At 39.7% G+C, this 24212-nt stretch overlaps 1 protein-coding gene and 1 long non-coding RNA gene across 2 annotated transcripts; one reads left to right on the top strand and one right to left on the bottom strand.

Annotated features, from left to right (window-relative positions):
* Positions 1-230: 230 nt before the first annotated feature.
* LOC119151144 lies at positions 231-23880 on the top strand. Its single transcript, XR_005105319.1, has 3 exons — positions 231-243; positions 1578-1584; positions 23277-23880. It is a non-coding gene; the product is annotated as an uncharacterized LOC119151144 (long non-coding RNA).
* Positions 14710-24212, bottom strand: EMC7 (ER membrane protein complex subunit 7). The gene is made up of 5 exons (XM_037394665.1): positions 23893-24212; positions 20829-20948; positions 19172-19310; positions 18490-18570; positions 14710-16432 (listed from the first exon to the last, which is right to left on the bottom strand). The coding sequence occupies exons 1-5, from the start codon at positions 24126-24128 to the stop codon at positions 16280-16282; spliced, it is 729 nt and encodes a 242-aa protein (XP_037250562.1). The 5' UTR covers positions 24129-24212; the 3' UTR covers positions 14710-16279.

The following is a 24212-nucleotide window of genomic DNA, read 5'->3' as shown; positions in this document are numbered from 1 at the left end:
TAACCAGACTTTCTGTGTAAGGGATATGAAAAATGCCCATAGATAAACCCATATAATGAAGCCATCAGTTCTAGCAAGATCAAAGTTGTGTTAATTTAACCTTAGTAGTCTGGATAATGATGTCAATAAGTGCTGGTAAATATTATAGAATCATAGAATCATTTAGGTTGGAAAAGACCTTTAAGATTGAATCCAACCATTAACCTAGCACTGCCAAGTCCACCACTAAACCATATCCCTAAAGTGCCACATCTACACATCTTTTAAATATCAACAAGGATGGTGACTCAACCACTTCCCTGAGCAGCCTGTTCTAGTGCTTGACAACCCTTTTGGTGAAGAAATTTTTCCTCATGTCCAATCCAAACCTCCCCTGGTGTAACTTGAGACTGTTTTCTCTTGTCCTATCACTTGTTACCTGGGAGCAGACACTGGCACCTCCCTCGCTACAGCCTCCTGTCAGGTAGCTGTAGAGTGATGTCTTCCCTGAGCCTCCTCTTCACCAGGCTAAGCAAGCCCAGTTCCCTCAGATGCTCCTCATAAGACTTATGCTCCAGACCCTTCACCAGCTCCATTTTCCATCTCTGGACATGCTCCAGCACCTCAATGTCCCTCCTGCAGTGAGGGGCCCAAAACTGAACATAGTGTTCAAAGTGCAGCCTCACCAGTGCCGAGTACAGGGGGACACACTGTTTCAGATACAAGCCAGGATGCTGTTGGCCTTCTGGACCACCTGGGCACGCTGCTGGCCCATGTTCATCCAGCTGTCAGCCAGCACCCCCAGGCCCTTTTCCCCCAGGCACTTTCCAGCCGCTCTGCCCCCAGCCCGTAGCACTGTGTGGGGCTGGTGTGACCCAAGCGCAGGACCCGGCACTGAGCCTTGTTGAACCTGGTACAACTGGCCTTGGCCCACGGGTCCAGCATGTCCAGATCCCCCTGCAGAGCCTGCCTGCCCTCCAGCCGGTCAACACGCCCCCACAACTTAGTGTTGTCTTCAGACTTACTGAGGGTGCACCCAGTCCCCTCGTCCAGGTCATTGATAAAGGTGTTAAACAGAGCTGGCCCCAGCACTGAGCCCTGGGGAACACCACTTGTGACTAGCTGCCAACTGGCTTTTAACTCCATCCACCACCACTCTTTGGGCCCGGCCATCCAGCAGCTTTTTACCCAGCACAGAGTGCACCTGTCCAAGCCGTGAGCAGCCAGTTTCCCCAGAGAATGCTGTGGGAATGTGTCAAAGACTTTACTGATGTCCAGGTACACAACATGCACAGCCTTTCCCTAACCCACTAGGTGGGTCACCTTGTTGTAGAGGGAGATCAGGTTTGTTGAGCAGGACCTGTCTGTCATAAACCCACGCTGGCTGGGCCTGATCCCATGGTTGTCCTGCATGTGCTGTGTGATGGCGCTCAGGCTGATCTGCTCCATAACCTTCCCCAGCACTGAGGTCAGGCTGACAGGCCTGCAGCTCCCCATATCCTCCTTCTGGCCATTCTTGTAGATGGGCATCACATTTGCTAACTCCCACTCAACTGGGACTTCCCTGTTAGCCAGGACTGCTGATAAATGATGGAAAGTGGCTTGGTGAGCACTTCTGCCAGCTCCCTCAGTACCCTTGCGTGGATTCCATCTGGCCTCATGGACTTGCGTGTGTCTAAGTGGTGTAGCAGGTCACTAACCGTTCCCCCTTGGATTCATTCTGCTCCCTGTCCATGTCTTCCAGCTCAGGGCGCTGGGTACCCAAAGAAAAAATGGACTTACTATTAAAGACTGAGGCAAAGAAGGCATTAAGTACTTCAGCCTTTGCCAGTATGTTTCCTTCCCCCTGTGTCCAATAAAGGATGGAGATTCTCTGTAGCTCTCCTTTTGTTGCTAATATATTTACAGAAACATGGTTTATGGTCTTTTATGGCAGTAGCCGTATTAAGTTCTAGTTGGGCTTCAGTCCTTCTAATTTTCTTCCTGCAAAACCTCATGCCATACTTGTAGCCCTCCTGAGTTGCCTGCCCCTTCTTCCAAAGATTGTAAGATGTCTTTTCTTCCAAGTTCCAGCCAAAGCTCTTTGTTCAGCCAGGCTGGTGGTCTCTTTTGCCAGCTTGTCTTTTGGCACATGGGGATGGCCTGCTCTTGTGCCTTTAGGATTTCCTTCTTGAGGAATGCCCAGCCTTCCTGGACTCCCTGGCCCTTCAGGGCTGCCTGCCTAGGGACTCTGTCAGCCAGTCTCCTAAACAGGCCAAAGTCTGCTCTCTAGAAGTCAAAGGTGGCAGTTCTTCTAACCCCCCTCCTTACTTCTCCAAGAGTTAAAAACTCTATCATCTTGTGCTCTCTGTGCCCAAAATGGCCTCCATCATTATGGGAAAGGCTTTGACACAAGCTAGCAACTTGCATACCCAGGGTCTTCAAAAGGCTTGACATGGGTGATTTATGGCTCTGTGTTGTTGCCAGAAACATGTAAAATGCTGCATTTCATTCAATAATCTTGTTCAGCATACAAAGGAACTCAAGCAACAAAGTTCCAGCCAGGCAAAACACATAAAACATAGAAAACGGCTCACTGAGTATCTTTCCTGAAAAAGGTTTTATGAGTGCACAGCACAAGTCATTGCTTTGGGGAAAAAAACCCGAGAAAAACCAAACCACCAAACAACAAAACCAGGCCATAGAAATATTTCTGCAACTTTGGGTGACTTTGAATTGCTTTGCAACCTTGGCTAAATGCACTTTAGTATCTTTGTATAGGATCAGTAACAAAAAAATGTTTGTAACAGTTTTCACTTCTTCTTGAACTTCTGAGCTGGCAATGGCACATGAAGTGTGTGTTTTGTCTGACAATGCAGAAAGCAGTTATTAACTGCTGAAACACATTGCACATAAGACTCTTTTCAATACAGTTTTTAAATCTCCTTTTACACATTCATTATTTGTGAGATGAACCATTATTTAGGAAATGAACCAAGGCATATATTTTGGACTGAAAGTAAAACAGAATAAATGCTTCCCTCTTGGAAATACCTGACTTTTCAGATGTTCAGAACTTTTTTTCTTTCCGATTTTTTAATAAATATATTCCAAGGTCTGAAGTAAACACTAAACCCACATTTATTATGTCTTCCTCTTGAAGCATAGACCAAATTCTAAAGGGATAGAAACTTAACTAAATTGAAAAGAGCACACTTTCAAAAAACACACTGAAGCAGGACCTAATTTGAAAAATGCATCCAAATCCATCATCATAGGACACACCGGAAAAATAATTTAAGCTGATAGGACTAGTGGCAATGAAAAACTGAAATTACTCTGGTAGCTTTGGAAAAGAGTATGATAGGACACGTCTTGTAAGTTACTTTTTATTTTAAAGGTGGCCGAAATTGCCAGATACAATTATTGCAGGTGAAAACTGTTGGAGAGTATTTGTGTGGAATGCAATTTAGGTGACACATAACTTAATATGGTAGAATTTGTGATTCTAAGGAAAGAAATATGCAGTATTGTAAGGACAATATATTTTAATTAAAAAAAAAAAAAGAAAAGAAAAAGAAAAAGCAGACCAAGAAACTTAGGCAACTGTTTTCTAACCCCTCTTGCTAAGATTCTCAGAGAAAAAAGTCTCTTCAAGGAGGGTGGCAGTTAATAAAAGGTACTATAATAAAGGAGAAATGACAAACTATTTCTCATGAAGAAAAACAGGAACCATATTAACAGCTTAAAAGTTCTGGTTCAAGAGTTCTGTAAAAATTTGAAAGTCAAAATGGAGATGTGCAAACAAATGGTGGAATAAAACAACAAATTCCTAAGAGTGACTATATGAGAATAACACAACAAAAGACTAGGAAAAAATTAGAGGTTAAGATTAAAAAGATTGCCGTTAGGAAGGGGCATAAAAATTAGAGAAATATTTTGTAAATTAATTGGAAATAAAAAGCAGTCAAAACTAAAAATCTATTATTTAATGAGGAAGGAGGGCAAATGCCACAGATTCAATGTCTTTTTTTGTTGCAGACTTCATAAACAGCGATCAGATACTTAATGAAATTGATTTTAATGAGTAGGATTAGAGGCCAGATTAGGTGAAAAACATCTCAAAGACACTGAAGAAGTTAGATATTTTCAAATGGCAAAGACAGATTAAATCCGACAGGCACCTTGTGAACTAGCAGGAGCTCTCTCTGAACCATTTACACTTACCTTTTAGAAGTCATGGAGGTCCCAGAGGACTTCAGTGGGCATAGTAAAGGCCAGTCTTTTAAAAAGAGAAATAAAGAACAGTGAGCTACATTTAAAAACTCAGAAAATGAGAACTGAAAAAACCCAGGGGTTGATAAGGTGATGAAAAGCAGCCAGCATAGACAGGTCAACAAAGAAATCAGATCAGGTTTGTTCCTCCCTGCTACACAGATCCCACCTTTCCCCATCCTTTGGTCCTTCCTCTAACCATTCCATAAAGCTTCACACGTTCCCACAGTCCTGCTAAAAGCATCGAATAATAACCTTTAAGCAATTCCAAAGTGCCCTTCCCCCGCATCCCATAGTGAGTCCCCTGCAGGCAATACCTCATTCTGCAATGACTTCCGGGAGAGTTTCTTTGGGTTTCACACCTGCAAAAATGGTCTAATCTGTCTCCTTTGGTAGTCTTAGGAGCTGTCAAGTCTGTGTCTTCCAGTTTTCATTGACTAGGTTTGCTAGGGTTCCTCTATCTGTCAATATTCATCTGAACCTCACCAGGCTTTTGATTTCACCATGATTAATCACATAGTCTAACAATAACATGGTGCAATGATCACAACCTGTGACTTGGGAGGTTCAAATTGGACATTTGGGAAAGCTTGTTCACTGAGAGTAGTGAAGCACTGGAACAGCTTTCCCAGACGGGTTGTGAAACCTCCATGCTTGGAGGTTTTTAACACTGGCCAGACACAGCATAACTAAACTGATCTAGTGTTGGTGATAACCCTGCTCCATGTGAAGTTGACAAGAGACCACCAAAACAACCAACACTTCCATAATCAACTGTCTGGACTTCAGAGATAATGAAACTTAAAAGTATCTAGCACTTCAGGTTTGATCCAGATTTGGCATATTGCAAAACATGATTCAGAGTCACATTTTAAACACTACTTATCTAAATATCAGTCAGCTTTCAGGAGAATTTCTACTACAAAAAAAGACATTTAGTAAAATCAGTAAGATGAAAATATTTTCCATCTCCATGCACCAGTTCTACCTCAAGTATTTGATCAAAAACAAATAAAAATATTTGATAGTACCTGCATAAATATTTGATTCAACAATTTTAGCTGATTATCAGCCCAAAGATTTTTAACATGCAATATGTTGATCTTTGATTTGAATCAATCAGCTGTACTTTTTAGTTTAAAAATTGTAGCCTAAGCTTATAATATAGGAGTCTAAAAATGATTTTATCATCTGGGACAAGAAGCAGCTGGGAGCATTGTCATGGCAACCATCTCATTTCCAAAGAGAGATTCTGTGATTTCTGTTGCTCTCTAGCAACCTCACAGCTGAAGTAGCAGTGCTAAACAAACAAAAAACCAAACCACAGAAAAACACCAAGAAAAAAAGAGGGGCTTTTCATGTAGAGCAATATTGCATCACAAGAAATGCTTGGAAGGATCACAGAGAATGCTTCAGAACATAAAGCAGGCTTTAAATAAGCAAATTAAATTCTCAATTTGCTGATGAGCCTAGGGAAAAAACAAACCAAAAAACCAAACCGAAAACACACATATCTCACCACACTATGCGTGTCCGTGCAGCTGGCTGTGGAATCAATCCCTCCAGGAAACGATGGTTATCACATCACAGATCTCACCATCTCACACTAACTACATGACTTAGTTTCTTGATCCTGCTGATGTTTAAGGAAAATGGACAGCAACGTGAATAATACACAGGGGTTGAATAGGGTGGGAGCAGAAAAATACCTACCAAACAAGACATTTCACTGCCCATAGTTCTCCCCGGGAGAGAGGCTGAGATCACATCATAAGAATTAATCACATTGCTCAATGACTACTGAAAGGTGTTTGTTTTAAGGAACTGTGGTTGTTAAGAACTTATAGGCTAAGAACCTATACAGACTAGAAAACCTGTAATACCTCTTTAACACACTGATTCTGAAACTTAACCTATAGAATTTAGAAATTAGAGGAGGTTCATGCACAGGTTATGGTTTAAACTCTCATTTATTTACGCTTGCTTCAGTTTGGTTAGCTCAATAACCTTTCTCACCTACTGCATTTTAAGCACTCCTGGTTATGGCATACTTGGGCACACATGGTCACTCAGAAGAGACTATCTGGAAGTGCTACAGCAGTACATAAACATGCAAAAAGTACATTCCTACAGTGTAGGCTAGGACTTTTTCATCATCTACTACTGCAGCCATATGTGGAATAACCATAATGCTGTGTTCAACAGCTGAGACAAATACCCCTTGCATTGGCTGGAGAAAGAATATTAAACTTCCCTTTAGAAGTAACAGTGTATAGCAGATCAAGATCTTTAGATGCATTTACATATTTTTCCACAGGTATTCATATAACCTGGCTGCACTGGTAATTTTGGTCCATATTTGTTCATAAAAGAGCTAACTGAAGCAAGTTTCATTTCGTGGTTTGGACTTCCGTTGATGAAGTGTATTAATATTCTCAGTAACATGTTATTGCAGAAATACCTTATTCAAATTCCTAACTTGCAATCCAAAAGAATTTTTAGGCAGTAAAAGTACATAAAAACAAACTATATGTAAAGTATTAAAAATACATGAAGAGTAGGCAATATGAGCACTGTTTAAAGAGAAAAAAAAACCAACAGTGCTTAAATCAAGTTAGAAATTTAAGTCGTTATAGCCCTAATCACTTCTTACAAAGAAGCACATTTGAGAAAGTGCAAGTTTTTCTAGTTAAAAAGAGACTATCAAATTTGAACCATGTACAAAATATTATAAAAAGGCTAACGAGGTACTGCAAAGCTATGAAGGCACTTAATAAGCTTCAGAGGGCAAGTTTAGTCCATTCATATATAAAAAGTCCATAAACAGCTACAATGTATGAAGGAGAGCATGCAGGTTTTTTGTTATATGGACTAAGATTGAAAGAGGCAGAATTCAAGGGTGCTTCTTTCCTATGTGATACTAATGAAGTGGGCTGAAAGCAGCAGGTGTCTTCCACTGTTAGGTACTGGGATTTAAGTTGACATTTTTCACAAGGAGCTACCCAAGCCCTCTGGACATTTTCTTCAATTCTCCACCCACACCTCCTTCCTCCATGAAAAAACTGTAAACAGTGCATTTTGTTAAACACTTTTATTTCCAGTGAACTCTGGCTGACTCTGTACAATCTTTCTATATTCTTCTCAGGGTACAGTACTTAAAGGGTTTGAAAAGAAATCTACAATACAATAGGCCTCAAACATATTCCAAAGAAAGCACAGAGTTTAATTAGATCTTTCCAGGACAAATGACATCTCCACCATTAGCTAGCTACCTGGTGATAGAAATAATTGGTTGCTACCACTGAAACACCTGAAAGCATAAGTGATGTATACAATTATTTCTGCCAGCTGAATAGATTTTGCTGCAGCAATTTCAACAAGAGCCTTGTAGTCTTCATAAAAACGAAGGGCAGAGTGAAAAATGCTCTGTGTAAATATCATGTGAATAGAACTAGCAGGAAAACAAACCAAAACAGAAGAGGAAGCGTAACACTACAGTTCAAATGCAGAAATGAAAGGATTACAAAAACAATCTCAAGGAATCTCTACCAACTGTCTATAGAGTCACATGCCTAACATGCAGGGGACCCTTACAAAGCAACTATTTTTATGAAAGGACCATCTGGATCCTTTAATCACATACCTGGTAACAACACAATTCTCATCACTTTTGGTAAATATGATGATGGATGCTGGACTTACTCCACTATAAGCTTGTCTTTCAGTAACTACTCCACCTCTCATCTGAGCGCCTCCTCTTTTTAAGAGAATGTTTAGCACTGCAAAATTACAGCCTCATCAGAAGGCTTAATCTTGATCTCCAGTTTCTTTAGGTACACTTTTCCTTCAGGGTGTTCTACTACCACAGTCAAGAAATTAAATCATTACTAATACAGCTTATACATTTCCCATCTGCCAAGTTCAAGCAATCTGGATCACATCTATGGAGAAGATGAACTGGTAGGAAAAGAAACACTCTTCTCCCCTCCCAAAGATTAGTTCAAAGTCTTATTCTGTTCTGATCCCAGGAACGGGAACTATTATTCAAGTATTTAACTGGATTCTTCTCACATCTGCATGGTAAACAGCAGCCCAGTGCCCTGCACACCGGACCATGAGCTCAGGTGTCTTATTCTCCATTCTGAAACAAAGGGAAATGGTACACCTGTGTGCACCAGACAGCAAGAAGATCCTTAAAAGAATCCAGAGAGCTTCTGAGGAGAACATTCTACTATTTCAAACAGAAAATATTCCTTTGAAAACCTTTTTACTTTTCTACTTGCTCTGTTTTTAAATGAGTTTCACCATGTGTAATATTACTTTTTGATGTTTGTATTCAGCTATAAAGAATCAGTTAAAAACCCAGTGCTGGTCACAAAATGCCATGAAAGATTTTCTTTCTGGCGTATATTCACTACCATTTGCCCTTGACTGAATGACAGTCATTAATTAATTTTTATTCCTGTCAGCCATGCAGAACCAAATACATAATAAAAATGAGCTCAACTGTAATCTGTTTTTGTGCATCGTCAATAGAAGACCTAACTAACTAAGCTCCACTTGCACAGAAAATTACATTGCCATTAAATCTTCATAACCTTATCGGAAACAAAGTATTAGCCAAGGGTCACTGCCAGCATAATTTGAAGGAATAACCTTGTAACTTCAAAAGTAGGATTTACTGAAGAATCAATATTTATTATAACAGAGGGTTCATAATTCTTTATGGATTTTGAAACAGAAATAAAATTAAGAAAAAAACCCAAATCTATTTGTGACCTCAAGAAGCTTTCACTAGCTTAACCTGAAAATAGATCAAAACTCAGTATTACTCCTACAAGAAATTTTGTGTCTAAAAGCTCCCTGAATGTTGTACTATTTTATGGTCTGAATCACCAGATTTTACAAACAGTATCAAGTTCAAAATAGTCATTAAGATCTAAAGGTCTTGCTGTTAAAAAAAATGAAAGCAGTAAGACTTGAAATTCTATTTTTTTTAACAATTGATAGATACTGCTTGCTTTTTGGCACTTGAAGTGCAATAATGTGTTTTGTGTTTAGTCAGTCCACTGGCAGACTGCCACGGAGAATGAAGCCTACACCAATAGTGGGGGAAAACTGGGTTGGGTGGCTAGAGTATACCATTTAGTGAGGAGCCTTAAATGGGTGTCCGGTTTTTACGTAGTGACCAAGGAAAAGACTGATGAGATCAATTTCTTGAATGGTATAGCAATCTTACCCAGCTGGAAAGAAACACGGGGTCGCTTCTTTTTCTTCACTCAAATGGGTTAACAGACAAATAAAGAAATCCGTACTCTTCTAAAAGCTGTGACTGCAGTTATGACACACACACACATATACGCATCATGAAATGGCCAGACATCTTCATTTGCTCCCTTATAATCATTTGCCCACATATGCTAGCACTACTGCCAATGTTACAATCACCTAGAAAAGAACATCTATAGAACATCACGAAAACATCTTTAGTCTACAAATTTTTTAAAGTTATTTTTTGTAAATCTTAATACTTGGGTCAAATCTGCCACGACAGCAATCTTTAAGTTACCTTGGGGTTCTTTATCCAAGTTTTTCTCCTTTCAATCATGTATAGCTTCAAGAATCTTAATAAATGAAACACTGCCAGGGAACTTCCTCGGACATGGGAATCTGCCAATTCACAGTATTAAGCTTGTGCTACAGTTGTCAGCACACTTTTGGACATGCCAAATAACGACACTCTCCCTCTACTCCCAATAATTCCTGGATATGGTAGGGAAGTTAGCATGGGCAAGAAACAACTCCCGAGATACAGCATCCATGTGCGCTGTTTCGGCACACAGCATGCACAGTTGTTGTTCCAGGCAAGCTGGCCTCAGTGCCAGTTACCTGTTCAGTAACTAGCCCTAGGAGATACGTATCACAGTTAAGCCTATTCAATAGGATCTTCCCAATGCCCCTTGCACCACAGATGGATCTTGTGCTTTTCCTGCCCAAGAATGTACAAAATGTGCGTATGTAGTTTTTTAACCCTTCAACATACTTTCTTTAGTAAACCTGCTTTTCCACTGATTTGAAGTCCAGAATTTTAAATTCTGTATTCCTTATAGCCCATCAACATTGGATGTAAACACTTCTACAGTTCATTAAATAAGCATAATATATAGCCATACATATCCATATTTCATTCTGAGACATCAGAATGAAAAACATGCATTGCCACTAAGGATTTACTATTATTTATATTTCATAATTGGTTATTTTCAGAATCGGACTGGTCAGTGTTGGAAGTGACCTCTGAAAATCATCAGGACCAACCCCTTGCTAAAGCAGGCTTACCTGCAGGTTGCACAGTCGCATCCAGGTGGGTTTTGAATGTCCCCAGAGAATAAGACCCCACAGCCTCTCTGGCAGCCTGTCCCAGGGCTCTTTCACCCTCAGAGTAAAGAAGTCTTTCCTCACATTCAGGTAGAAGTTCCTGTGTTGCAGTTTGTGCCTGTTGCCCCTTGTCCTATTGCCAAGGAGCACTGAAAAGAGCCTGGCCCCATCCTCTTGACAAAGGCAGCATCAGTAACTCTGCCTTCTCTGCATCCTCTGTCACCAGGGCACCCACCCTGTTCAGCAGCAGGCCCATGTTTTCCATAGTCATCCTTTTGTTAGTGATGTACTTGAAGGTCATCTTGTTGTCCTTGACATTCTTTGCTAGATTTAATTACAGCCAGACCTTAGCCTTCCTCATTGCCTCCCTGCATGTTCTGACAATGTTGCTATGTTCCTCCCAAGTAGCCTGTCCCTTTTTCCACATTCTGTAACTTCCTTCTTCTGAGTTTTGACAGAAGCTCCTTTCTCATGCGTGCAGGCCTCCTGCCTGCTTTGCTTGATTTCTTACTCATAGGGATGCATCTATCTTTGATGAGCTTGGAGGAAGCAATGCCTGAATACCAGCCTCTTGGACCCCCTACCTCCCAGAGCTCTAACACATGGGATTCCTCCAAGCAGGTCCTTGAAGAGGCCAAAGGTAGCTCTCCTGAAGTCCAGGGTTGCAATCCTACTTACTGCCCTGCCTCCTCCATGCAGGATCCTGAACTCCACCATCTCATGGTCACTGCAGCCAAGGCTGCCCCCAACCTTCACATCCCCAACCACCCCTTCTTTGTTTGTTAGCACAAGGTCCAGCAGCACACCCCGTGTCATTGGCTCCTCCACCACCTGCATCAAAAAGTTATCATCAGTGCTCTGCAGGAACCTCCTGGACTGTGTGTGCCTAGCTGTGTTGTCTTTCCAGCAGATACCAGGGTGAAGTCCATGAGAACCAGGGCCTGTGATTGTGTGGCTACCTCCAGCTGTCTGTGCAGGCCTCATTGGCTCCCTCTGCCTGGTCAGGTGGCCTGTAGCAAACACCCACAATGGCTTGCCCCTTAATCTTTACCCATAAGCTCTCGACTCATTCTGCATCCACCCCAAGGGACAGCTCGATACATTCTCATTGCTCCCTCACACAAAGAGCAACTCCACCACCTCTCCTTGCTGGCTTGTCTTCCCTAACAAGTACAGAGCCATCCATGACAGCACTCCAGCCGTGCAAGCTATCCCACAATGACTCTGTAGTTGCAATGACTGTCATTTCCTAAAAGCAGTAATTTTCAAATGAAAGAAATCATAGGAATACAAAATCACTGTCTACTATCAATAGCAGCAGGATTAAGGTCATGATGTCTTAAAAATGGAAGTGAAATCCTTTTAGTACCTTAAGGTACCGCTATCACTGTTACCCTGTAAAAACAGGGCCCTTTTATCAAAATATAAAACAAACTTTGCCCTCTAAGCTACTTATCACACACCACCTTTATGCAATGAAAGGTCCATTAACACCCATGTGGAGATGTTTAAATGGATCTTAGTGATCTGATACACTTTTCATTAAATTGGAAAAGAATATGCATTTAAATTGCCTGACTGCTTTGGAAATCTTGAAATGTGGTTACTTAAAAAGGTTGCTTTAATATATATGTATAAAGAACTACATATAAATGCTTAATACACATGCTCTTTAAGATTACTTACTAGATTTTCTTCAGTAAGCTCATACCCATACTGGATGTGGCAGTGTGCCCTCCCACCCGCTGCCCCTCTTTTCTGCTTAAGCCATAGCCACAAGTGGTGGTCACGATGGCTGCATCTGGCTCAACTTGGAATTTGGGAAACAAATAACACAATACATAAAGGGCACAGATCTTGCTCAGCAACTGAGGGCTAGTTGAGCATGCGACAACTAAAATACAGCCAGTATGCATATGTGACTATAAGTCAATCACATTATTCCAGAAATAGTGGACAGCCCAGGGCCTGTTGAGCTCTCCTGTATGGCAGCAGGCTGCACACCAGGATCCCCCCTTGAGCAGGGACGCCTCTCCAGGTTACTACTCAAGGCTGGGAGACTCCTTGCTGCAATAGATGTCTGGTAAGCAATTAATAGCATCCTAAACTTCAACATGTTAACCAAGTGATACAAAGCAATGATTGCACACATATAATCCTAGAGATACAAACAACTGACCAAGTCTGGATCCAGCCACACCCTCTGAGGGGTTCAGAAAGCAAGGGGCTCTTTTCTGAACCTCATGACACAACAGGATGGCCTCCCTGACAGTTTTGTCTGACCCTGTCCTTTATGCAGTAAATAATTAAGCATACCTTGCCATCAAATCTTGTTAAACTGTTGCATTTGCTATCAACTTCTTTACATCGCTCTTTTATGTCAGTAAACATGCCACTTCTCTTAGGAGTGAAGTGCATCACTCTTTCCACAACACTATTTGAGTACCCAATATTCATTACTAAATTTATGCTTCCAAATACTTCTGAGACAAGCTTCTCGTACTTCATACACAAGAAATTGAAACAGAAACCATGAACAATTTACATGAAGCCTGACAGTTGCATCAGAACCCAAGGCACTTGTCTATAGAGTTTACAAATACAAAATCGTTAACCACAAGCCAGCCTTTCTCTTTGAAGCAATACACACCTCATTTACAGAGCCATTATCATCCCTACTTCATCAAAAAGATACGCACCAACAAATACTTTGTTCAAAACAGTGAGGTGAGGCATCTATGCACTAGAATTCTTCCTTACATGTGAAGAATGGAAGCATCTTTGATGAAGCAATTGATGAAATTATTTCAAACTGTTCTAAACAGCTTCCAGGCCATCTTAAAGAACTAATAGTTGAAACAGGCTTCAGCAAAACGTCTTCCCTCCCTTCTACACAGCCTGTCATAAACTGAGAGGTGCCCATTCATTCAAAACGTGGCTAAATGAGCTCTCAGGCTACAAATCCTTAAGATACAGTGAGCTGTTTGTATTACTCACACTCACTGCCAGAAACAGAGAAGAGCTCTTGCTTCTGACTGCATGCCTCTGGTGCTTACTTTCTGCTGGCTCTGGTTTTCTTTGACCCTTCTGCAAGTTAATTTAACTCTCTAGAACGTAACAGAAATTCAGCAGAAAGATGGACAAATTTCTCTTAAGTCAGCAGACGGCAAAGCCCAAGAAGTACCAGAACTTGTAGGCAGAAGGCAGCAGGATTACCTAGGCCAAGCTGAAGGAGCAAGTTTCCCTCCTTTTGGCAATGAGGAAATTGGCTTGTCTACAGTCCAAGCACATTCTGTACATCTTCAATTTCCGTTCTGAGTTATCAGCTGCTTCAATGTACCGTCTGCCTTGTTATCTCAAGCAGCCTCACTAAAAGGCAGCTATGTTTTTTTGGGAAAACAAACATATCAGACCTAACATAGAAGACAGATTACTAAAAATCTGTAAATAAGGAATTAAAACTGAAGTACAGCAAACATTTACTTCCTGCAGAAAGACGACCTTGCGTTACACCTATACATAGTAGCTATCAAGTAAGCTTTGTACAATGGTGTTTATGATAGCCCAAGACCATGTTAAAACTTCTAAGTGACCAAGTGACTTTAAAAAGTTGTATCAGTTCTAAGAAAAAGAGAATATTCCATATGCTCCTTCCAAAGTTTTGTTAAGATCCTTACAATTTCTGTCAATTTTTTTACTTTGAACACTTAACAAAGCCTTTCATCTTTTCATGGCCTGAATTCTCCACTCTTTCTTGAAGACGGATCAAGACTGTGAACAGAGACAATGAAAGAAGGCAGAAATATTGCTGCTGTTACCTTTGTAACAAGGAAAAATGCATCAGCATGATTTATTACCAAACAAATTGTGATTAGAACAAATTAATCCAATTTAATTGCCATTGCAATCACTGTTAAATAAAAGTGTACATTGGATTGTATGTTCCAGGAGAGCATAGTAACATAGCTAACTGTTTCATCTTCAAAGAACTGCTCCCTGTTTTTTTCCATTATTTTTTCAGGAAGACACTACTGAAAAAGAAGGGGGGGGTTGTTTGATTTTTTGTTATGTTTTTTGAGGAGTTTTTTGGGTGTTTGGTTTTTTCTGGGTTTGGTTGGTTTTCTTTCTTTTTTACAAAGGCAACATGACACCCATTTCAGTAAATACTTCCAGCAAGACCATCCAAATAGGCTCTTGTCTCTATTGGATATATTTTACTTAGTATACAAAACAAAAACCAGACCAAAAATGTGCAGCTTACTTTGCAAAGACTGAAATCTTTCACTGTCCAAAAAAAAAAAATTAGTTTATTTCTCCTCCAACATCTTACAAGTTGACTTAATCGTATGAATGAATATTTTCTCTTCTGCAGCTTTTATGTTTCACAGCATACTTCTAAGTATGTATTCTAAGACAATTTATAGCCCTCCTAAGTATTTGGCAGAACAAATAAATGCATTAGAATTTATTTTGCTTCAGATCCACTTTAGCTGAATGTTAAGTACCATTTTTGGAATGAGATATACATTACCCATACTGCATGGATACTGTTACCTAAGAATTCAGGAATTGTAGAAACGGGAAAGAACAGCATTTACGCTACAAAAAACATAATCAAATATTAATTTACAGGCAGTTGCTAATGGGGTTTGGCAGGTACTGCTTTAAGTTTTATTTGCAAATGTTCATCTAGTGGAAAACCATTGATTTTCTCAACTTTTCTCTAAAGTTACTGGGTAGCTTGAAAAGATACTGAAATACAGACACAGGCACACTCAAATAACAATGTTTTGCCCGTGACTTAGCATACCTAGAGACAGCCATATCCTTCGAGACATACTTTAGAAGTACAGTGGGATTTACCCTCCTCCTATACATTCAGGTTTTTTTCTTTCATTTTAAAAATTTCTTTCTGTATTTACTTCAAATCAAACCACTGGTAAGATGAACACACAGCAGAGAGATAACAGTAAGAACCAAAAGTGTGAGATCCAAGATAAACATCATGTTACATAAATACTTTGGATTCAAAATTAACTTTAAAGAGCTTAAAAGACTTTCTGATGCAGGATACTTTGCTTTCCCCCTGTACCCCCAAAAGTAGATCAGAATAGAACTCGGCAATAAAAAGTGCAAAGTCCTTGAACTAAAGTGTATAGGCAGCAAAAAAATGTAAAATAAAATTATATGTAACACATGACAAGCTGATACAGTAAATTACTTAGTAAAACCACAACTCAGTTTCGAAAGGACGATTTGTTCACTTCAGAACTCAACAGCAAGTATAAAACATATAGCCATCTTAAGACTGAATTCCACTTCTATTATCTTTGAATTTTTTTTTTACACATTGTCTTATGATTAAGACGTTCATTACTGTTTAGCACATCATATAATTTATAATAATTCTCTACAGAACAATATAGTCAATTCCGTATCATCAGTAACTTTATACAGGTAGAGTATCGAAGACATGTCACCTTTTGCTTACCGTCAAGTACAAAACAGCTTATACAGACTAAAAAAAGCTACACACCACAGTTGTAGCATACTGTATTTTGTGCCTGATTGAAGTTTACAGTAGTGGCTTTTTGATCTTTCAAGACAAAGAAACATGCTACCACATAACAAACAGTTGTGCAAACCCAGGCTTAGGAGGAAGACTTAACTACCTCCTTTTTCCAGAACTACTTTTCCCTGCTTTACTGCTGCTACTACCAGACTTGCTGGAAGATTTTGAAGAGAAAAGTCTTGTCATGAATTCAGAGACATCTGGCAGCTCATGGTTGGAGTTCAGCATGTTCATTGACTGCTCCATTTCCTGCATGCAAAGATTAGATAACCTTAATAGGTCATAAAAATTCTGGCTGCTTCTATGGCATCAGTTAAAAGATCATATCAGAAAGATGTCAAATTTTCCCAAATATTGTTTTACTATTTGTAGTCCTCCAAGGTACGTACATATTGCTACATACTTTTATGCAACCACAGCCAAATGCCCAGCTACACACAGAAACATAAAACCCCAGAACTAAAAGCATTGGCATATGGAAAAAGGTAACCATGTCTTAAGCAGTCTTACAGGGCAACCACCTGATAAAAAAAGAATATAATAATTTCCAAAAAAATATCCCAAAAAAACATTACTTATTTTCAGCATTCTTTCCTCCATTTTAAAACTTAAGCTTTTGTTTAGGTTTTCAGATCTGTGTTCTCATAGATTTCACATACTTTGTATTTTCAAATTATTTTTATGTTAAACCGCTCAAATTTTTGAAGTTTTTTGAAGGGATTAGACATTTTTATTGACCTACTTTGTAACATCAAGCTATTAGCGTACAACAGCTAAGTTTTCTTTGTTTCATGAAAGGAAGGATTTTAATGACAGCATATATCCAGCTAAGCTTCATGTAACTTCAGAGTTTAGTGTAATGGCTCTATGAGATGAAGTGGTATGGTTTAAAAACAAACCAACCCTGAAGTACTTTTAATGCAAACAGCTGAACTGCACATCCACAATGTGTTAATACTTATAGCAATTGCCAATTTAATGTGGGATTGTCAGCTTGTTCTTCCAGTAACCATTCAGAATGATACAGCTTTACCTGTTTTCAAGGTACAAATGAAGCAACAGCTGTTACGGTAGCCTTTGTTACTACTGAATCTATACAACATCTGTACTTAATGCTTCTACATCAAGCACATTAACTTTTATACAAACCTGTACTGTGCTGATTCTGTAAAGAAAAAACAAGCTAACTTGAAAAATGTAGCACAAGCTACATAACCTCCACAGGCAAACTGCAGCTGGATATACACTTAAGAATTTAATACGTGGCCAGCTAGAGAACACCATTGCAATAGAGTTCTTAAAAACTACTTTCCCCTACTCTTTAATTTAAATTACAAGCAAGATTCTTTCAGCTTAGAATTCCTCCTTAAAAAGTTGTATCAGTCAGCCAATAAGAACTAAATCACCAGAACAGCCTGTCTGTAAGCACAGTCAGATCAGTGAAAAAAGCAAGGATTTTTTAAAAATTCAACTTTCAAAGTTCAGCTCGGTTTGAAGAACACACCATGGATATCTAGCACATCTCCGTATTCAGTTTTAATGAAAATTAGAGCCAAAAGAGCATTACAGAGCTCTGATATGCTTTTCGTAAAAAAAAAATTAAAAATACTCAGACACCTATAAAGTACTACTGAAGACAGTGGTCATTTAGAGGAAAAGGAGCTTAAGTTAACAAAACCCTCAAAAAGCAGCCACCCATGACAAGACAAGGAATGCTTCTAAAAATAAGAAAAGATTTAGCAAACACCTTGAGTCTCCATTTTGTCCTAGCCTTCTGTTATTCGGCATTTTGCATGATGGAAGGACAATAAATCAGATAATTTAATGACTACATTAAGACTCAGTATCATATACACTATCGTGATATCTGGATTTAACAGTCTTGCAAAGTACGTGGTTTAGGTTGATGGGCAAGAGAACCCCACATCACACAACACAATTGACATATAAAATGACATCTAAAAACAAACCGTAAGTTTTAAACACAGTACAGAAATACACTGGAAATCTATAGAAAAACCAGAAATTGTATTTATCGCTCTAAAGAAATTCTGGAAAACACTACTCATGCTGTATTACTTTCAAAGCTGTGACAAAGAAATTCATTCTGTGTTGTGCTGTTTAATAGCAAATTCATGACTCGAGAATCTTAGAATTCATTGTTAGAATAGCAACGCTCTATTAACTGAATAAATGATGCCCATTAAGACTTCTTTTAGAAGTCCAGCTTTTTTTTTACTCCTTTTTTATACCTTAAAATCTCATCATCTTTGCTCTCTCTGTCTGTATCAATTGAATGTACTTACCCGTCTCATATCAGGATCACTGGTGTTGACAACTTTAGGCAAAAGCACAAATATCAGTAATGGAAGAACCATCATCATCACCTACACAGAAAACAGCAAATACTTCTTCAGTTACTTATAATTTTACATATATAATTATATATATATATAATTAATATATAAATAAAAACTTAACAGTTCTTATTTGTTAGTACAGACATTTTTAGACATACTGACATAGAGCTTTTAGCCAAACAGCCAAATTCTACAACTCCTGCATTCTGAGTCAGTAACCCAGTAACAGTAATCCACTTGACAGGAAAGAAATGTGATAAGGAAGTACTATGTTTTAAATAACAGATTTCAAAGTCGGACCATTAAAGATAATGCTTGTTATCTCTTTCACTATTATAATTACAATTATGTATTATATTTATATTATAATTACAATCTTGCAACACGTTGATCTCTATACTACTAGAACAACATCATGTTGTCAAAGGAAGCAGACTATGGGTTATCTCCAGAGGGCACAGCAGAGATCATAGGAAAACACAGTGAAAAACAAAGAAATAAAACAATCCTCTCAGAATAAGCAGTGTGTGCACATCCGTTCTCAATTATTTAATTCTTGGTATTCTGAAGAATAGCTACATTTCAATCCTTAGCATACTTTTAACCTTTGTGCGTTGCCTGTACGTACCATAGGGTTCATGAGGAAATCTGTCCACCCCCAAGATTCTCTCTTTATAAAGTATGAAGGAGGTCCAGAAGACTTCATCTGGAGTGGGTATGGCAGCCTGACAACTTCAGAGGGTTTGATGTAATTCACGTATCTTGCTCTAATGAGCAATATATAAGTAATGAAAAATACAAATACAATCTTTAACAAAAAATAAAGATTATTTAATAATATTCCACACAAAGTTTCAATAATAGACTACCAACAAAACTATCTGCTGGGCAGTGTCAGCCTGGCTTCACTTATCAAAAGCTTATTTCTCTCAGCAGCATACTTTCTGGAATTAGATGATACTTCACCTTTTTTCCAAGCTAACTATTAAGCAGGTTGAAAAACTTGGTACGAAGAACAGACCTGCAGATCAGAAATATCATAACTATTTGTTCAAATGGGACTTCTGCAAGACATTTTTTCCCATCTTGATAACAAGCAAGCTACAATGTTTAAAAAGGTACAGCTTTAAATAGCGTAGTGTAGCTTAAACACTTTGCTCAGGGCAGCATTTACTTATATATCTGAAGTTACTACTACCTTTTCACTAAGTGCATTACTTTGCATGTATCAATGCTCAATCTCGGTCTTTATCACTTTATAAGGTCTCTTCATAGTTCTTCACTAGTATTCCTCACTTGGACCTAGTATTTAGATAGTGAATTGGTACTATCATCTAACTTCGTCACTCACTTTTTCATTATTTATGAATACCTTGTGCAATGCCAGGGACAACTTCCAGCCATTACAAGAGAAAACACTTAATACTTCAGAATTTTTCACTGAATATTCATTCAGAAAATGTCTCTCTCTCCTATGATTACCTATTTTCTTCAAACCTTGAGATAAGTAGATCTTACCAAATGCATCTGTTATCAACATGCTGTTTCCTCAAGAATTACAGTGGTTTTTTTAAGGCAGAACATCCCTTAGAAAAGCCCAGTTGAAATTTTCCCTGTGTATCACACACACACACACACACTCATGCATCTCCCAGCTGTATTCCTCATAGCTTCTACCCATTTGACTGGCAGAAATATCCAGCCTAATAGTACTTTGCTCGGTAGACATATCCCAGCAAGTTACCTAAAGTCAAATTCGTTATCTCTAGTCCTCAGATACCAAGCTAACAATGCTACAGAAATACTGCAGGCTGGCAACTAGTAGTGTTTGCCAGTAATTGTAAGGAGTATCTTATGGAGGTGTAACAGAAACACTTTAGAATTTAGAATCAGCATGAATTAGAGTTTCATTGTACCACGTCTTGACAGAACATTTACCAAGAAAGAAAATAAAAAGGAGGTGGGGGAGGAAGTACTGGTAAAAGAGCAGTTAACCTATTTATTTATGTCTAATTTTAACTCAGGATAGCTACATAAGAAAACAACAAAATAAACCAATAGAAGGACTCTTTTTATCCATTTGTTCTTCTTTAACATCATAAATATGAAAAGAAGGTATCAGACTTTGGATTTGCAGGAACACGCACCTAGAAGTGGTGTTAAAAGAAGCTCAAACATGGTCTGAAATAGAACTTCAGCTCTACAGTTCCGTTCAAATGCTTCTTATACTGTGCTGCCAGACATACTTAATTGATCAATACAGAAGCAAATCAGGAAAGGCTCACCTCATTTTGCCTTTTGAAGTTATGTCAACTCGCACAGGCTCAAATTTATGAGCAGGAGATATAACTTCCACTACATAAGATCCTGAAGGTACATCATGAACCACAAAACTTCCATCGGTCCTGAAAAAACAGAAAGTTCCACTATATTTCAATATGCTCCACAACACAAGAGGGAGCGGCATATTTTTTAAAATTAGAAACTGTAATGGTATCATTTTCTATTATAAATCTTAATATAACAACAATGATCAAAAGCACTCATAGTATCAAGCCCCTTAAGGCCATCAACGTGTGCCACCACAGTAGCAAAAACTACCAGTTACATTAAAGATTTTCGCATGCCTTCAAGCTATTGTCTTGCTGGAGGAATAATTTAACAGCCTAAGAAAGACTTGAAATTATTAGATTTCATGGATTTGAACGACGACAGTATCAACATACACCGTCCTTCTCCCTTCCAAAATACATACAATGAAGTTTGCTTCAGTACTTCCACTGGAAGTGAAGAAACCCAAAATGAGCACCTTGCATAGTGTGGGTAGATACTGGAGACAACTTGCAATGCGCAAAAATTGTGGTTTGCGCCTTCATTGTAAACAAGAGATTTTTACTTTTATGTGCTCCACTGAGGACTAGCCCAGGCTGCAAAGCTCTATCACAACAATAAGGAAACCAAAGCTCTAAACACATATGCTGAAGGGATTTTAGAGAGATTGCCTGTATTTTAAAATATGAAACTTCAATATTCGATGAAGATATTTGTAAAAGGGTACTTGAAAGATTCAGGTCCATTTGCCACTAAATTACAGTACAGAAGCAGCTTGTAGTTTTCCTCCTATAAGCTTCCAGAAGTTTCCAAGAAGAAAAACTTCAGTGTTCTCTACTCTTTCAAAATTAATACAGAAGATAATCTCTCCTAAAAATAAGACTCAAAAGTTAAAACAAAAAAGGTGTTCAAAGCAGGGGGAGGGGAATTACTAAACCTGATGTATCAGAAACTTGAATCAGGAAAACAAATAAATGAACCCTCTTAAAAGTAAATCCTCAAACCAGATTTTGTCCTTATGCCCTCTACACAAGTTCTCTCTCTCTCTCAGAGACATAGATCACTTAAGGACCTTTCTATCATGAGGACAGAAGCATATAAGCAGCGCTGCATAGGGGGTTTCACCAATACTTTATGTGATGATTTGCACCCAGAAGAATGCTTACACTGTCTTATGTCAGAACTCCTATAAAGATGTTTCCCTAGGAATTTCCTTTTAATTTTTCATTCTTTACAGTATTATTTTGATAAATACAATTATAAATTTTTTCTAAGGAATTTTTTATATGACAAAGCACATCCTCACTTCATATACCGGTATCCAATACTGCCTTTTTAGAAGAAAAAAAAGAGTTCCATTTTTATTACAGTGGGGAAAATAATAGTTTATAAAAATTCTTGTACAAGAGAATGACACTTGAGATACTCAAAAAGCAACTTTGCTATGTCAAGTAACTATTCTCTTTTTGATAACTGGAATGATATCCATGTAATATATAATCAAACCCTGCCTGAGAGATGGGTGACAAATATTTCTTCTGATATACCAGATACACTTAAATCTGACACTGAAAGGATCTTTCTACTGAGCCTGAAATCCCACTATTAATTTAAGAAAGCTGTTTTTTTTTTAATAGTTATTACCAAAAATATACTGCCATCCAGTACAATGCTCATTACAAATGACCCCCCCCAAAATTCCCAACCAACATGAAAGTATTTTTGCTAATATATACCATGCTTATAGTAGCGCAACATCTACAAATAAGTTTATCAAACTATAAATAGATGTATCAAATTATGTAATCAACAGAGCCTGATATCTAGGTTATACTGTCATAAATACAGTATGCTCTTAGCTAAGACTATTTGCTCTTATGTCAGACAACCTGAATTCCAAGCAAGCATTTGGAAACTTATCAATTTCATGGTATTTATTAAATCAGCTCCTAAATGTAAAGTCAGGCTCCCACAACTTGGTTATACTGGTTTATCAGGTGCTACACTAACAAGATTCTGCAGAGTAAAACCTATTGTGTTAACCTATTGACAGTTCCCAGAGCCAAAGTTCAGTTCAACTTTTACTGCAGAGGGAATAATTAAAAATGATTGGTACTCACGAGATGGATTATCTTAATTCTATATAAACTTTCTCATTTTACTCCATGATTTTAAAAGCAATGCTTTTAAAAATGCTGTATTGAGAGCATTTTAGAATTGGCTTCTACTCCTGAAACTATGAGATTAGTTCAATTCTTGATTCTAAGCACATTTTTTATGTCTTAACATGGCTAGATCCTTCGCTGATTGGAATGCACCCACCACCCCCGGAGACCGAACAAGCTGAAGTGATTCTCTACAGCTGCAGGATGCAGATGCACGATCTTGTGTGATGCAGTAAGGCCATATCCCTGAAATGGCTTGCACTGGTAGAGTGGAGTTTTTCACAGGTACTGCAATAGAGAGCTGCAGCTTTCTGCCACACACAAACACCCCTCCAGAACACGTAAACTCCTTGCTAAGAAGAGGGTCTTAAAGAAGTGACAGAATTTGCGCCCACAAACGCTGAGAACAAACACCATCCTCCAGAATTTACGGCAAACCTGCCTGACTTCTATAATTAATACTCAGCTCCGATTTTTTGATTGCTAAAAAGCCAGCCGCCTTATTCCTCACTACGGTTACGGCAGCAGGCGGCTGGGCACGGCGGTGCCTACCGCACCGCAGCCCCATGCCGGGCCCGGCCCTACAAGGCGGGATGCCGGGGCACCCGTAAAGCCGGAGCCGCCCGTGAGGTGCCCGGCTCCACCAGGGCGCGGCGCCGGCTGGGGCAGGGCCGCCATCCCGCCGGCGGCAGCTCCGCTCGGCCGCTGCCGGCCGCCATCTTACAGCCGCCGAGGGCCGCCAAGCGCGGCAGCGGCGCGGAGGCGGCGGGGTCCCCGAGCGGCACCCGCGGCACAGGGCGACAGCGGCCCCTGCCCCGCCGGGACCGAGCCCCCCGCCCCGCCCGCCGCTCACTTCAGGAAACCGACGTGCTCCTCCCCGTCCACCAGCACCCGGGCCCCCGCGATCCAGTCCTGCGGCTTCACCCCGGGCACTACGGCCCGGCCCTCGATCTTAAACCGCTCCCCGGCGCCCGCGCCGCCCGGCGAGTCGGCTGCCCCGGCCGCCTCCGAGCCGCGGGCGCCACCGAGCAGCGGCGCGGCGAACAGCCACAGCAGCGCCAGGGGGGCAGCCCCGCGCCGCGCCGCCATCGCGACCCGCCGCCGCCAACGCCTCCGCGCACGCGCCGAGCGCGCGCCGGGTGGCGGCGGCGCGCGCGGAGAGCGGGGCCACGG

The sequence above is a fragment of the Falco rusticolus genome, chromosome 7, assembly GCF_015220075.1.
Source record: "Falco rusticolus isolate bFalRus1 chromosome 7, bFalRus1.pri, whole genome shotgun sequence".
NCBI lineage: Eukaryota > Metazoa > Chordata > Aves > Falconiformes > Falconidae > Falco > Falco rusticolus.
The sequence above is the reverse complement of the archived record's forward strand: the minus strand, read 5'-3'. Positions and strand labels throughout refer to the sequence as shown.